This window comes from Sarcophilus harrisii, chromosome 4 (genome assembly GCF_902635505.1).
Source record: "Sarcophilus harrisii chromosome 4, mSarHar1.11, whole genome shotgun sequence".
NCBI lineage: Eukaryota > Metazoa > Chordata > Mammalia > Dasyuromorphia > Dasyuridae > Sarcophilus > Sarcophilus harrisii.
Window position 1 is genome coordinate 112,187,287 of NC_045429.1, and position 18,186 is coordinate 112,205,472.

Sequence of the window (18,186 nt, forward strand, 5' to 3'; positions counted from 1 at the left end):
ATTCCTGGATAACACTCAAAATGGTCACATTAGTAATAATCAATAGAATGAAATGAAATCCTCATGCATATTTCATTTTCATAGTATGTCTTGTGTGTCTCTCAGACAAAGAAAGTTGCCACCTGGGGAGTCCCATGGTCCACAGTCCAGTGAACAGAAGTCCAAAAGTTATTTTAATTAGGAATTCTATAATGTCCTCATCCAAAACATCAAGCTATCTTTGAAGGCAATACTGTTAATTTTCCTTGAAAAGTTCAGTGCTCTTCCAACTATAATTCCAAACTCTTACTTAACCAAAATAAAATCTATATTCATCCAGCTGTATATAAGTAGTGTTTCCTTTTCATATTACATATGCTACACACACACCAAAACTACAGTAATAAACATCAGAGTGTTATTGGAATGATACAAAGTTCTGACAGCATTAACAAATTGTTCTTACTATTCAAATGCCATCATGCAGATGATTTTCACATCATTAATTACAGTGATTGTCAAGAAATGTCAGAATTGTAATCTTTTTCACAAAAACTGTGGTTTGAGAAAATAATGGCTCGTTAAATAGGATTATATAAATGTCTGATTAGCGAACTAGTACACAGTTATTGTGTAAGAAACTATTATTTAGATACTAGCCGAGTGCAATCATGAAATAGTGTCAAAGCACTATATTCCATTTTTAATGTTCTATAAAATGGATCATATTAGGTTGCCATGGTGAAATTTGTCTCTAGGTACAAAGGTATTTCAGATAGTTTTTCAACTTTAGTTCTTCCACTGAATTAAAACTTATATGGGAAATAGGACACCATGATCTCAAATGCTCATATATAAGAATGACACCATCATTCATAAGTGATCTAAAATTACAAATTATAATTCTGTACTTTTTAGAACTATTTCCAATATTTCTGTACATATTTTTCCACTATCAAGGAAATTGAAGTTTCAGGACACCTGCATCATGCTGTTATTTGGAAGAAAACAAACATTCAAGTGGCAGGTTTTTGGGCCACATTGCCAACGTAGCAGATGTAGACAGATGTTCATTTCCCTTTGCAATCTGCATCTCTTTTGAGTACAGAGTTTTCTCTACACAACTTCAAAGAAAGCTTAGAGTACTTAAGAGAAGTATAATTCTAAGAACTATAAACAGGACAACCTAGACTCATGTCAGAGATAATAAAGCTACAAAATGTAACCCACAGTGATATGTAATAATGAACCATTATGCTATACAGACATTTCAAAGCTAATCAATATAGGGCATCGACCTATGGTAGGAAGAACCATCACCTTAACCACTTTGAAAAGAGTATACACACCAAGAGCATACTAAGTTTTATTTTACCTAACTTTCCAACTCATTATTCATTTTTAAAGTTCTTAATATAGTCAAAAGCAAAAATTGAACCAAGTCCTTCCTAATGTTTCTTAAATTGTATAACTTGCTGTAACAAAACACAAATAGAATCATATAGCAATGAGGTAGAGGAATGTTAAAAATCTTTTAATCTTTTGTAACCATGGAAAGGGTACCTAAACCATTGAAAAATAAATATTTTAAAGATAATGAATAAAAATGGTTATTTGTGATTTTAAAAAATCCCTTTTAATTATCTCCCAGCTATAAATAATTTCCTTAACTTCCATCCAAAGCCTTCTTCCTTCAATTAAAGTTCATTTTGCATTAAAACTCATGGAAACCTGACTTCTCCCAGGAGACACTAAATCCCTGGCTATTCCCTTAAAATCTGAAAACTCTTTTCATATCTCTATACACACTAGACCAGGATGAGGGTATTACTTATTACTTCACATTAGCACTGCTAGACCTCTCCTCCTTTAAGATACATTCCATCCAGCTATGTAATCCATTCCACAGCCTTGTTGTAGTCATATATGGAGCACCAGGTCTATATTATCATTCTTTCTTTAATCTTTTATTTCAATCTCTGATGAGAGAGTGGACTTTTGCTTTGTCAAAGCCAATTCCTTGACTTTGTACCTTGGACCTCATCCCCTTCTCTCACTTCCAGGAGCCTAACATCTTTGATAATTCCATTTCTTATGTTTAGTGCCCTCTTATCTCCTAACTCCTTCCCTGCTGATTACATTTTCAGGCCTTCTTTACCTTAACAAACTTTTTATTAGATCCTCCATTTCTTTCAAATTATTGCCATTACTCTTCTCCCTTTTACAAACCTTTAAAAAAAATTGCCTCCAATTCTTCATCTGTCACTACATTCTCACTTTTTTGCAATCTGTCTTCTAACACTATTCAAACAAAACTGCTCTTTCCAATTACTAGTTATTCATACTAAATCCAGTGATCTCTTCTTAGTTCTCATTCTACTTGATTTCCTATAATTTTTGACAGCTCCTTGATATTTTCTCATCCTTTGCCTTCTGCTACTTGTTTTGTATTGGTGTTCCTTCTACTTGTCACTTTGTTCCTCACTGTCCTTTGCTAAATCAACTTCTATCTCCATCCATTAAATATATGTCCCACAAGGTTCTGTCTAGCATTTGCTCTCTTTTTCTCTACATACTCTTTATCTTGTGATATCATCAACTCTCATAGGCTCAATGACTATCTCTATGCAAATGATACACACACACACACACACACACACACACACACACAAATTGTATATATCCAGCCCTAACTTTTTTCCTGAACTTCAGTCCCACATTATCAACAACCTATGAAATATGTCTACTTAATTGTCCTGTTGGCACCTCAAAGTCAACATATCCCAGTTAGAAGTCATTTTCTTCACTCACCACTCAAACACACAGTCTAGTTCATAACCTCACAGGAAGTCATGACTTCCCTCTCCTTCGACCCCCATATCTAATCAGTTGCCAAATCATGTCCATTTTCTCTCTATAATCATTATTAACTCTTTTATTTTACTTACACAATTATCCTATTTCATGCCGACATCACCTCTAACTTAGACTAATTCAAACTCATTCCTAGAGCTGCCATTCTCTTGCTACATGCAATCCATCCTCCACATAGCTGCCAAAAGACTTTTCTTACATAGGACAACTGGCCATTCCATTACCCTACTCAAGAAATCTTTATTGATTCCTTAACACCTTGATATTGGATTACAGGGTCCTCAGTTTGTCATTTAAAACTTCTAATAATCTAGGTCCCATTCATCTTTATAGACTTATTCATACTGTTTCCCTTCATACACACTTGATGTTTCAACCACATTTAGCTCATAGGTGATATTCCATCTTTTGACCATCTTGACTTATTTACATATTATTATTGCACAAATTAAAAATTAAATTAAATTTTAAAAAATAATTTTTGAAACTAAAGGAAACAAATGGAGAAACACAAATGGAGAAAAGTTATGAAAATTCCACTCTCAAGAAACTTCAAAAATGAAAATTCTGAATTAAATACTCAATGCATTATATATGGATTTATTTTCAAATACTGACTTACCGTATGGGTACTTATCTTCAGTTTTGTAAATTTCAATACCATCTCTAAATAAGCTGTAAGTAAGCCAGTGGGCATTTGGGGAATCAGGTGGATGCCAGGAGAGATTGATAGTAGAAGAACTTTGAACTTGTCCTCTGGGTGGAGGTTGCTGGGATGGAGCTAGATTACAATGAAGAGAGCATTTATAAACAAAGGCAATCAATAAACGCACAAGTAAACTGGAGTGAAATCAGCAGCCAAGAGGTCTTTCTGATTCAGAATTACTTTATCAAAAAGACGTGTGGTTTACCAAGACATTAATAAACAAAGCTAATGTATCATAAGCTCTCTAAAACAAAGCTTTTTATCTATCAACATAAAACAAATCAGTAGGTCAAAGTAGCTGACATAAATTTACTTGAAAAACCCACCAAAGTCTATGATCATAAATGCCAAAATTTTCTAAGAGCTTTCTTCCTGACCCTTATTTCTGGAGTTTCTCCAAAGATGGATAGTGCTTTAAGTCACTTATATCCTAAAATGACTGAGTTTAATTAAAACCTGAAATTTTAAGCAATGTAATATCACGGGTTTTTAAAGGAAATTTTCTACTACAATGCTGCAGCAGTTGTAGCTTACATCTCACTCCATAGAGTAATATTTGGGAATCTGTATAGCTATTGATCTTAAGTAGCAGAGTTTCTATCATAAAGCAACAGATATACATACTCAGTGAATCTGTTGAATGTTGAGATGGCATACTCCATGGCCAGATGGGAAAATTCATCTCTTTGCTTTGTAGGAAAAATATAAGCATATAATAAGTGCTTACTGTGTGCTAGGGACTGAGCTAAGCCCTGAAGATATAACTAGAAACTAAAATAAAAATTTCCCTTGCCCTCAGGGACTTTCCGTTCTGATGGGGGGTGTAATTACATCTTATTTATGGCTATATAACTACTTCTCATAACAACCTCAAGTTGGAAAGGACTTTGGAGTTCATCTTGTCCAAAACTCTGTGTGTTAAAAGAATTCTCTGTATATAATTCCCAAAAAAGTAGTTATCCAAATTCATGTTAAACAAACTGTAAAAAATAACTCTTTCCTTGGGGTGGACTATATTATCTTCAGTATTTTAGAAGAAAAAAAAATTCTGCTGATATAATATCCCCTTACACTTCCACATTCTCATCAAGTTTCTGGGGATAATTTTTCAAATGTTGTCAAAAGAAAGTAAGGAAGCATTTTCGATCTATCACTTCTTTTCAAGTACCCAATACAATCAACCCATTTTCCTTCTTTCAGATTTACAAGTTTTCAGATTTTTAAACTGAAAGAGTCCCAAAATGCCATATACTCCCATTCCCTTATCTTATAGGTTGGGAAACTTGTGATTAGATGACTTATCAAAGGTCATAGAGATAATAAGTAAAGTTGTTATTCAAGTCCAGGTCCTCTAGCTCCACATTAAGGATTTTTCCTGTTATGGCAGGTATCACCTCAGTCACTAGATTTTCATTTCCATCATGACCATGAAAAAGGGGAAGTTTTTTTTTTTTTAACTTTTCCGAAAGTCATTTGCTAAAAAGAATTGTTAAACTTCACCAAATACATTAATCTAGATGCTATAACAATACTAATAACTAGAATTTACAAACTGTTTTAAAATTGGCAGAGTGCTTAACAAATATTATCTCATTTTCTCCTCACAACTCCGGTAGTAGGTGCTATTATGATCCTTATTTCACAGATAAGGAAATAGAGGCAAAAAGATGTTAACACATCCAAGATGACATAGGCAGAAAGTGTTTGAGTATGAATTTGAACTCATGTCCTCCTTGTTAGAAGTCTATCACTCAATTCACTAGGCCACTTCATTGTCACTGATAGAGATTGCTAACATTTTACTGCCCCAGTTCAACCCCCACATTTTGCTTCTATTACTACTCCTGCCTTGAAATTCAAAATCTAAGACTATATAAAATGAGAAAAGAGTGGTGGAATTTTTGGATAAAAGTCTTTCCATAGATTTCATTACTGATTCTTCAGTATTAAAGGGAATTCCCTAATTATGATGCAATCATAATATATTTGTATAGCCCTTTAACGTTTAAGAAGTATTCTCCTCACAATAATATCCATTTTACAAATAAAAACACTAAATCTCAGAAAAGTGAAGTGACTTGCATATAATTACACCTAAGATTATGCCAGAGTCAAAATTCATAAAGGTCTTCTGACTCCAGGCCCAGTATGCTCTATACCATTTCACCTTCATATCAGTACAGTAGCCTAAAATATATTAAGGCAATTACAATGAGAAAAGAAATTCCAGAATCATTTCATTTGAAATGTGGAAAGTTCCAGAGCTTGAATACAGAACTCCAAGATGACACCTGTCTGCTAGCCTGATAGCTAGTACACCATGATTACTTCCTGAGGAAGCATTCAGATGGATATTCATATGATCCAACCATTTTGGAGAGCAATAACTACAACCAAAAAGGCTATAAAACTATGCATACTCTTTGATCCAGCAATCCCACTGCTGAGTCTATATCTTTTTTTTAAATTTAATAGCCTTTTATTTACAGGTTATATGCATGGGTAACTTTACAGCATTAACAATTGCCAAACCTCTTGTTCCAATTTTTCACCTCTTACCCCCACTCCCTCCCCTAGATGGCAGGATGACCAGTAGATGTTAAATACATTAAAATATAAATTAGATACACAATAAGTATACATGACCAAAACATTATTTTGCTGTATAAAAAGAATCAGACTCTGAAATATTGTACAATTAGCTTGTGAAGGAAATCAAAAATGCAGGTGGGCATAAATATAGGGATTGGGAATTCAATGTAATGGTTTTTAGTCATCTCCCAGAGTTCTTTCTCTGGGTGTAGCTGGTTCACTTCATTACTGCTCCATTAGAAATGATTTGGTTGATCTCGTTGCTGAGGATGGTCTGGTCCATCAGAACTGGTCATCATATAGTATTGTTGTTGAAGTATATAATGATCTCCTGGTCCTGCTCATTTCACTCAGCATCAGTTCGTGTAAGTCTCTCCAGGCCTTTCTGAAATCATCCTGTTGGTCATTTCTTACAGAACAGTAATATTCCATAATATTCATATACCACAATTTATTCAGCCATTCTCCAACTGATGGACATCCATTCAGTTTCCAGTTTTTAGCCACTACAAAAAGGGCTGCCACAAACATTCGTGCACATACAGGTCCCTTTCCCTTCTTTATAATCTCTTTGGGATATAATCCCAGTAGTAACACTGCTGGATCAAAGGGTATGCACAGTTTGATAACTTTTTGAGCATAGTTCCAAACTACTCTCCAAAATGGTTGGATTCGTTCACAACTCCACCAACAATGCATCAATGTCCCAGTTTTCCCGCATCCCCTCCAACAATCATCATTATTTTTTCCTGTCATCTTAGCCAATCTGACAGGTGTGTAGTGGTATCTTAGAGTTGTCTTAATTTGCATTTCTCTGATTAATAATGACTTGGAGCATCTTTTCATATGACTAGAAATAGTTTCAATTTCTTCATCTGAGAATTGTCTGTTCATATCCTTTGACCATTTTTCAATTGGAGAATGGCTTGATTTTTTATAAATTAGAGTTAATTCTCTATATATTTTGGAAATGAGGCCTTTATCAGAACCTTTGACTGTAAAAATATTTTCCCAGTTTATTGCTTCCCTTCTAATCTTGTCTGCATTAGTTTTGTTTGTACAAAAACTTTTCAGTTTGGTATAATCGAAATTTTCTATTTTGTGATCAGTAATGATCTCTAGTTCTGCTTTGGTCATAAAGACCTTCCCCTTCCACAGGTCTGAGAGGTAAACTATCCTATGTTCCTCTAATTTATTAATAATTTCATTCTTTATGCCTAGGTCATGAACCCATTTTGACCTTATCTTGGTGTACGGCGTTAAGTATGTATCAATGCCTAGTTTCTGCCATATTAGTTTCCAATTTTCCCAGCAATTTTTATCAAACAGTAAGTTCTTATCCCAAAAGCTGGGGTCTTTGGGTTTGTCAAAGACTAGGTTGCGATATTTGTTGACTGTTTTATCCCTTGAACCTAACCTATTCCACTGATCAACTAATCTATTCCTTAGCCAATACCAAATGGTTTTGGTAACTGCTGCTCTATAATATAGTTTAAATCTGATACAGCTAAGCCACCTTCATTTGATTTTTTTTCATTAATTCCCTTGAAATTCTTGACCTTTTGTTTTTCCATATGAATTTTGTTGTTATTTTTTCTAGGTCATTAAAATAGTTTGTTGGGACTCTGATTGGTATAGCGCTAAATAAATAGATTAGTTTAGGTAATATTGTCATCTTTATTATATTTGCTCGCCCTATCCAAGAGCATTTAATATTTTTCCAATTGGTTAGATCAGACTTAATTTGTGTGAAAAGTGGTCTGTAATTTTGCTCATAAAGTTTCTGATTTTCCCTTGGCAGATAGATTCCTAAATATTTTATATTATCAGTAGTTACTTTAAATGGAATTTCTCTTTGTAACTCTGACTGTTGGATTTTGTTAGTGATATATAAGAATGCTGATGACTTATGTGGGTTTATTTTATAACCAGCAACTTTGCTAAAGTTGTGGATTATTTCTAATAACTTTTTAGTAGAATCTCTGGGGTTCTCTAAATATACCATCATGTCGTCGGCAAAGAATGATAATTTGGTTTCCTCATTGCCTATTCTTATTCCTTTAATCTCTTTCACTGAGTCTATACCTTAAAGAGATAATATAAAAAGGGAAAGAACCCATATGTGCAAAAATGTTTGTAGCAGCAAGAAATTGGAAATTGAGTTGATGCCCACAAACTGAGGAATGGTTGAATAAGTTGTGTGATACTAAAGTAATGGAATACTACTGCTCTACAAGAAATGATGAGCAGGCTAATTTCAGGAAAGCCTGGAAAGACTTACGTGAAGTGAGCAGAAAGAGGAGAGCATTGTATATAGTAACAAGATTATGTGATGATGAACTGTAATAGACTTGGCTCTTCTCAACAATGTAGTGATTCAAGATAATTCCAATATACTTGGGATGGAAAATGCCAATTACATCCAGAGATAGAACTATGGAGACTGAATGTGGATCAAAGTATAGTATTTTCATCTTTTTTGTTTGTTTTCTTTCTTGCAGTCCCCCCCCCCTCCTTTTGGTCTGATTTTCCCTTGCACTATATGACGAATATGAAAATATGTTTAAAAGGATTGCATATATTTATTTTATTTAATCTATATCAGACTGCTTTATGTCTTGGAAATAGTAGAGATAAGGTAGGGAGAGAGGAAAATTTGGAACACAAAATCTTACAAAAATGAAGGTTGTAAACTATCTTTACATGTATTTGAAAAAATATAAAATACTATTGGAATTCTTATAAGCCATCATCCTGGGGGAAGGGGGAAACAGATCTGAAGGAATTCTAAGTAGCACTATGATGACATATGAAAATACAGTTATTGACAATCAGAATCCTACTCTTAAAGACTTAGGAGGCTTGCCCTTGGCAAAATCTCCTTTGCTGACTGAGTATTGGTAGTGCATTTGATTCCTTCAGTGGCCTATAATTAGACCTCTGAAGTCAACTGTCTCTAATTGCCAAAAAAAGTTTTGAAACTCAGCTATCTTGTCTATAGCTACCCTAAAAGCCCAACAATTCTTGCCTATTTAATACTTCTACCTTATTGTGGAGTAAAGAACTCTAAATCTAGTCACCATTATGTATATAAGATACAATATGTGTGTGAATAGATGGAAAAGTAGATAGAAAGATAGATAACAGATAGATGGATAGATTATTGGTATATAAAGGCAGGTAGAACAGTGGGTAAAGTGTCATACTTGGAGTTAGAAACACCTGACTTCATTTACAGCCACAGACAATTACTTGTTGTGTGATTTTGGGGAAAGTCACAATCATTCTATTCCTTAGTTTCCTCATTTGTAAAAAGGGGATAATAATAGTACCTACTTCTCAGAGTTATTGTGATGATCAAATGAAATTCTATTTGTAAAAGGTTCTGCAAACCTTAACATCCTATATAAATGAAAGCTAGTGTTTATTATTATTATATAGTTATATGCAAATAATCAGAAATATGAAAGATAAAGGAAGTAGAAAAACTGACCTTAATACTGGCTTCTGGATTCCTGAAATACCTCTAATAAAACTCACAGAAGACTGCTTAAGTCTCATATCTAAGTTCCCAGAAAATGAAAGCTAGAATGATAATTTGCATGGAATAAAAATTTCCTTGGCAACAAGAATTCATTTCCCTTAGTCTTTCAAACATTTACACATGATTATTTGTTGTGATAGCCTCTGACTAGGATCTTGTCAGATTTCACATTCTAAGCCAACCATGCCTGGAGGGAATGAGAAATTTTGAAAATTCAGCTCTGAAGTCTAATGATTCAATAAGTACCACTCAGCTTTCTGAGGAGGCAATGTAAAGTCCCAATTGAGATGGCTCTTGGGCCAGATAAGATAGCATATGAGTTAGTAGGACTCTGAGTAAATGTAAGTACTTCCAAATCCTTAAGAAGTTTTAAAAATTATAGAGTTACCATGGTACAAGTTGCCACAATGTGACTAGTAGCATATTTTAAATTCTAGATTCCTAAGGCAAATTCATCATAAAAGGACTTTTTCCAGATGACCAACTCCCCAGATAGTTGTGCCATGAATTCTGAGGGATGCTTCCTTTCACTGATCTCTAGAACTGAAAGGACTTTCTTAGGCAATAGTCACAACTTCTAATCATGAGTAAATTTATATTATTCTTTAATTTTTTGAGGGAGAAGACTTTTTTATCAAATTTCACCATCAATGATCTTTAATAAACAAAGTACTATGAAAAAAAGCTTAGTACAGTAGGATCTTGCTAATTTCTATGTCAGTCAATAATGAAAGCCTTATAACTTTTGCTTTCAAACCATAAAATATGGTTTCCTTCAAGAATCAGAGAACTGCTCAATCATACAACCATTCACCATGACCTTTGTCTGGAATAATTCTTCATATTTTATCTAATGATAAATTCTTGGATTTTTGGAGATGATATTATATTGGAAAATAAAGTTGGATGTGCCCAATATCCTCACAAACTGATCCATTTTATAATCAAAAAAATAATAGCCTCAGTCTCAGAATCTTTTAGTATTATTATAGGTAATGCCAATACAAAATTCAGTTTGAAAATTTTTACTAAAACCCATACTCAAAAGGTACATTGTAAATAAGTTAAAAGTAGTATTGTGTAACAGAAAAAAAAATAAACTTTGCACATGGCACTATTAGTTTTAGTCTCTACCTTCCAAATAATCATGTGGCCTCATGGACCTCAATTTCCTTGTTTGTAAAATTGAAAATAAAATGGGTGAAATAATCTCTGAAGTCTCTTTTTGTTTTAATATCAGTCTCTGTGTTTACTGAATAATAATAAACATTCATTTAGTGCCTACTATGACTCAAATGCTATATCAATAATCATAGACATTGAAGAAAATAATTTCCCATGTGTAACCATAGGCAGATATGAATATTCACAATGGTGCTTTTCAGTTAACATGCCTTATTTCAAATGTGCAGGTAAGACATTGTGATGTAAACATTCTGGTGAACTGGAATTAGGAAGACCTTAATTCACGTTCAACCTCTGATACTTACTAGTCATATGACCCTGAGTAACTCAACCCTGTTTGCCTCAGTTTCCTCAATTGTAAAATGAGAATAATAATGATGCTAATTCATCAATGTGCTTCTAAGGATAAAATATAAAGTTATTTGTAAAATGCTTAGCATTTTGGGGGCACTAAATAAATGCTCATTTTCTTTCTTTGCTTTTTAGTAAATTTGAGTCATACAGCATAACAGAAATGTTGGACTATGATAAATCAGGGGGAAAAAAAACTACACTTGATCTCCTTTCATTCAGAATATTAACTATGCTTTGTCCATAGGTACCTTAATGTCTCCAAGCCTCACTTACTTTGTCTGGAAAATGGAAATACTAGAATTGGTGTTAAGGGGCAGGTCAATTCTCCGAGAGCCTCCACAGCTGTGAATCATAACATCTTGAAGAAGTTACAAAGCAGCCTTTCCCGACATAGATGTTGTGGACTGGGAATGAGATAAATTGGAGGCAGAGGGAAGAGGAGAGACATCAGACAATGCAACTGACTCTCAGTCTCCTTGTATCATCATCTCACAAGAGGAGATTCATTCTGCAGGTCTGGGTTGTATCTCCAGTAGCCACTGTCAGATGGCTCCCTTGTATTTCAACAGCTCACATGTATTCCAACAGCAACAGTGTATTCCAACAGATTGGAATTAGACTTGTGATGTCATTGGTGTAGATTGCCAGATGATGAAACTCTCTTTACTAATGCAGTACCTTTATGAGACTCCCTGAGAGGTTAGGCAACATCTGGTAATTGTCAAAAGCAAGATTTGAACCCAAGCCTTCCTAGCTTCAAGACCAGCTTTTTATCCACCAGAATCCAGACCATACTACTTCTCAAAATGGGAATCATAATTATCATTATTATTATTGGTATTAGTATTATCTATGGCATCTATCTCCCAGGATTGTCATGAAAAATCACATAAGAAAATGCATATAAAGGACTTGTTAAACCTTAAAGCACTATGGATATTAGCTGTCATAATTATTAATCATTAGCATATGAGAACATTCTGAACACTCAATTTTGCCTCCACTCCAGATTCATAATTGTGAGTGATACTTGATAATTCATTTCTTTCTCACTCTCAAGAATATAGGTGGCACAACAACCCACTAACTTATGACAGTCTAATATCACTTGGCACTTGTCACAGAATGAGCATTTATAGATGTCTCAGGATTCCACGTGGAAGAATGTGTCTCACTCCTACTAGGCATCCCTATAAATATACCCTTACCTTTGGAAAAGGCGTAATATAAGATTATATAAGTAATATATACTATAATATATAATAGGTAATATAAGAATTTGAAATTGATATGAATAAATCCTCTATTTGTCATGGAATTAAAGACTAAAAAGAATCTTGATTGTAAGGCATAGAGTCAATTCCTTTCTTTATAGACAAGATCATATTCAAACTACTAACTTTAAAAGAGGATAGCCAGATCCAGAAAAATAAGTTCTATTACTACCTTTGATATTTGTCTTTCATTTATATCTCCCAAAAATCCATTTTTCCTTCTCAGTTCTCAGTGAATAAACCTGACCTGCCATATATCCATTTAAAAAAAAAAAGAAAAGAAAAAAACTCAATGCATGTTTTAAGGCCCATGCACTTACTTTTGCTGCAACCAAATAGGTTGTGAATATCCAAATGACTTGCGTCAGGAACACAGTCATCACAATTTAAGCCAGTTACAAACTGTTTACAGAAACATTGACCAGTGACCAGATGACAACTTCCATTCAAGGCTCCCGAGAGATAACAGTTGCATGGGTAGCATCTGTAAATAAAATTAATAAACCATCAAAGGACAAGAACACTGGATTTTATCAGCCATGTTAAATGTCATTTAGAGTAGATCATAAGCTTCAGGGTAAGATAGTCTATTTTCCCCATGTAATAAAGAAGTGAGAAAGGCAATGCAAGTGACTCAAAATTTTGCAAAAATCTCTGATTTAACTAAAGTCCTCACTACTAGAGCTATGTCTTCTAATTCTGTCTTCTCCCACATTATTCCAAGTATCTAATATAATAATCTGCCCAGTGGTGTCTTATTAAGAGAAACTAACTTGGTCTCTCACAAAAGGGCTCATCTGTTTCCTCATCTGTAAAAATCAATCACTCAATCAATAAACATATATTAAGTGTCTACTATTTTCCAGACACTGTGTTAAGTGCTTGGGATACAAAAAGAGGCAAAAGACAATGCCTTCTCACAAAGAGTTCACTATCTAATGGGAGAGATAAAAATAAAATAAATATATAGAAACAAGTTATATACAGGAAAAATAGATAAGTAAAAGAGGAAAGGCACTGGAAGTAAGAAAATTGGGAAAGGATTCCTGTTGCTGGGCCTTAAAGAAAGCCAAGTAGATCTTGGCTGTGTTACTTAATATCTGATGTTCAGCAAGTAATTTAGTATCTCCAATATCTTTATCTATAAAAATCAAGGGATTTGACTGGTTGTCTCCATTCAAGTTGTAAATCTCTAATCCTATTATATCCATGTGGCCAAGTTGTATATGGAAATCATTTAGCAAAGATTATGAATTAATACAAATCTGGTGGAAGATTTTTATCAAAGTATAATTAATAGCTTCATTAGCATTTGTTTTTCCATATGCTAGATCTAGAACTAGATCCACCAAGTCAAGAACCCAGACTAATTCATACATGAACTCATGCCACAAGATATTGCTAAAAAGCATACTTCATGCCACAAAATGATTCAAGAATAACGAAATAGCTTTTCTAGTCCTTTATGGACCTCTCTTCAAATTTTCATCATCCTCTGACAACCACCAACCTTCAAGTACCACTATACTCTACACACCAAACCATCTCACTAGCAAATAAAAGTCAAGTTCATTAATCTACCACCATTCATAGATCAACAGCCTGCCTATACCTTGGCATTCCTAAATATACAGTTGAAAATAACTGCACTATCAACTGCCTTCCTCATTAGCTGCTCTCATAGCAGTGAAAAGTACTAAGGGAATTTTCCCATCAAGCAACAAATGAGAGTAACCTAAATGTTTCTCTATGTTCTAAGCCTTCTGCTCCCAATCTCCTGATAGAAGAGGAAGTGTGAGAGCTGTCTTCAAACATCTGTAGGCAAAGTGATGAGATTTGTTTTGGTTAGCCTCCAAAGAGAGCTAAGACCAATTGTTACAAGTTGCAAAGAGGCAAATTTTAGCTTAAATAAGGAATAAACTTACCTAACTGCTGGATGCACCCATTAGTAAAATAGTTGACTTGGGAAGTGATGAGTTCCCCATGATTATAGAGTTCTGTAAGTGGGAGCTACGTGACTACTTGTTAAGAGTGTTGTTATAAAGGAGATTTGTACTTAACGCTTGAAAGCCCTTCTAATGCTGTTTCCCTAATTTCTTTTTTAAAATAGGATTGAGGAAAAAAGATCGTTTTCAAAGAAAAATGGTTTTAGATATATAGTCAACATTTTTACATATAGTTCATTTTTATGCACTCTTTTTAAGTCAAGTCCAGCCTACAATTATTAAGATCCTCTCTTGTGTAGGGCATTGTAGTAAACAATGGAGGAACAACTTCTTCAGGGTTTTTTAATTTTATTGTAGAAACAACTGCACCATTTTTATACCTCTTCCTCTCTGTGGACCAAAAGAACAATACAATATTTTATGTACCAGAGAGGAGAGCACATTTTCTTATAACAAAAACAATATTCTCTGATTTGATTAAAAGCAGTTGATATCATTTAAACTTGGGCAGATAAATGGTACAGTGGATAGAGTACCTGGCTAAATCAGGAAGACTCATCTTCCTGAGTTCCAATCTGACCTCAGATACTTACTAGCTATGTTACTAAGGTCCACCTCAGTTTCTTATGTAAAATGAGGTGGAAAAGGAAATGGCAAACCACTCTAGCAACTTGGACAAGAAAACCCAAATTGGGATCCCAAAGAGTTGGACTGAACAACAGTCATTTAAATTAAATCTAAAGAATTCCTTCATTAACAAATATTTTACATTTTTTTCCAATGTCATAACTAACTCCCAAATATTTGCACTCATGGAGAAAAATGCTGTCATATTCAACCCAAAGAACAGTGCATGATTCAAAAGCCATAGCCAAATTAGTAAATGCTTAAAATCAAAGACTTTTTTTTCATTAATAATCTGTGTCAATGAAGTCCTTTAAGGTTTTAAGGTTTAAGCACTTTAAGGTTGGGTTTCTTCCCAACAACCCTTTAGAGTAAATAGTAAGATTTATTTCCAAATAAAGAAAATGAGGCATAGAGAATTTATGTGACTTATCAATTATACACACAGCAACTAAATGAAAGAGCCAGGATTTAAATTCAAGTTTCCTTACTTCGAAACCAGATCTTTCCAGTATACTGTAATATATAGAAACTAAAGCAATGTTTTGCAAGTAATAGACTCAATAAATATCTGTTGAATGGATGAATGAATTAACTAATTTAGCTTTGGAATGAAAGAAAATATTTTCTTTTTAATCATAAAAGTCAGAATTATATTTGCATTCCCTGGGCAGATATTAAGTGATGGTGTTAACAATAGCCAATATTTATAAACTTTTAATAATTTTTACATATATTGTATTATTTGGACCTCACAACAATTTTGTGAGATAGGTACTATATATATTTTTTAATCACCATTTTACAGATAAAGAAAATGAAGCACATAAAAGATACACGATTTGTCCAGGGTCACACAACTCTGAAGAGTTAGGGCTGTAGATGTTCCTCTAAAGGGTTCCTGACTGCAGATCTTACTCTTTTTCCATTATGCCACATTGCCACAAACTGATAGGCCTTAAAAAAATATCCAAAATGAGACAACAGATAGTTGAATTGCTGAAGTTCCTTGAAGAGAAAGCCACCAGAGCCAATTATAAAATCTCTCCTCTTCAAGGAAAATCCAAAACTATGTTTGTTTTTTCTTCAAGAATCTATAATTTAATCACTGTGAGCATTCCCTACACCAATATGAATCAGAATGCCTCCAGCCATTCATGAGTTCTGATTGCCAAAAAGCTTCATCACCTGGAGAACAACCTTCTGGTGATGAGCCTCTCAAACTTGGCTAGGTGGGTCCTAAACTGGCAGTCATACAATTTATCACTAAGCCCTTTCTCAGAAACTTCCCAGCTTGGTGGGATTGCCAGCCTTGTTTTCTATTGGATGGTCTTCAGGAACACAGGGTTACCTCCACATTTATAAGATATTGGATTGGAACTTGTCTGGAGGAAGGGTTCCCCCCTTATGCATCAGATGTTTGATTATTATCTTCCCTTCCTTCTCTCAGTTGAATGAGTAGAAAGAATGAATGTAAGCTTATAAAAAGGCTCATTGGTAATTAATGGGGATGGGAGGTGGAAGGTGGAGGAAAGAGAGAAAGCAATAGTAGTGCTTGGAGACAGGAAAAGGGCACAAAAGTTTTGTTTTCATTTTGTTCAGGGAAGATGACACTGAAGAACTGGAAAATTATAGAGTATTGTCTTCAACCTAAAAAGAGCCTTTACAAGACAAAGAGCAACAAGACCTCTTCGTATTCTAAATCTATTTTTCTGCTTTGTGATCAGAATCTAGGATCTGATAATTTAGTATCTGTCTATTCATTCAGAATTACATTCTAGACTATTTTTGTTATTACTTAGCTATGAATAGAAGGAAGAAGACAGTGTGGTAGTAGAAAAAGACTGGAACAAAAGACCTAGATGCAAATCCTCTCTTCAGTTTCAGTTTCCTCATCTATCAGTTTCAATTTCCTCAATCATTAAAGGAGGGGAGTAGATTCAATGGCTTCTAGGATCCCTTTCAGGTCAACATCTATAATCCTATGGAAATACTATGATATAGACTGTGTATGAGGATACCATGGATTATGGGACATATATTTGAGATTTTTCAAATAAAGTTGCCTTTACTTGAGTCAAGTTATCTTCAAAGTTAAGTCAAAGTCAGTTACCTTCTCAAGTCGAGAGAGGCAAATTCATTCTCCAAAACATAACCAAGTCCTATCCCTGACATCTAAGTCTGGGAAAGTTAGTTTAGACCACTGAAATAACATCAAATACTATATTTTCAGTTATGTCTATTAAGTATAACAGTATAGAATATACTACATATATATATAAATATATATACACCTATATGCACCTAGAAGTAGTAATAGTTGTCATCATTGTAGTAGTACTTTGTAGTTAATAGTAGTTTGAAATCAATGACTACAAGTAGGGACTATAATAAGCAAAATAAATATTAGGGAACAAACTATCAACTGTCCATCTGCAATTTCTGGCTTTAATATTTGCCCATTAAAATTATTGCACTGGCATTTTATAAACTGTGATAGGAACAGAAATGTTTTACCTCCAAAAAAGAATTATTCTAACAATTAACCTATGACAATGGTATTGATTAGTAATAAGGAATTTTGTCACACAAATTATTAAAAACAAAAAAATTTTGTATATGCCTAAAGACCATTTTTAACACAGGATTCTTTATGTGGCACATTAAAACAAGTTTAAGGATATCATCCTCCTATTTTTTCATCCATCAAAGGTCTTTCTTTATTATAGTTCCTCTATCCCACTGCAACTTTGATTGTGTGATCTCCTGGGTAATCATTCAACACCCTTAAAAAGGCTGATAAAAGCTAGAGCTGCAAAATAAACTGCAAATTTGTTTTATGGAATAATATCCCTTTGAGAATAAATAAAGTACATTCTCTCTTGGAAACCACTATACTCTAGTTTTCTCTCTTTAAAAAAAAGTAAGAGGAAAAAGAAAAGGGTGGGGGAGAAAAGGATATTTGGGATATTTTCTTTTCAAAAAACTATCCTGAGTACTACATACACATGACCTCAAAATCCTCCCTTCATGTAGTGTTTTTTACTTAGACTATTTAGGCATTTCTACAGCTAAAGAAAGTTGCCCTTTAAAAAAATAAGATTGAAG

General features: G+C 33.9%; 1 protein-coding gene across 1 annotated transcript in view; it reads right to left on the reverse strand.

The window, feature by feature from the left end:
• LOC100915424 (usherin-like) overlaps window positions 1-18,186 on the reverse strand; it is a 254,245-nt gene that overhangs the window by 49,911 nt on the left and 186,148 nt on the right. Inside the window, exons 14-15 of the mRNA XM_031968582.1 lie at window positions 12,829-12,992; window positions 3,476-3,634 (exon numbers count right to left, since the gene is read on the reverse strand). Of these exons, the coding sequence (XP_031824442.1) occupies window positions 3,476-3,634; window positions 12,829-12,992 (323 nt within the window). The remainder of the gene's footprint in view (window positions 1-3,475; window positions 3,635-12,828; window positions 12,993-18,186) is intronic.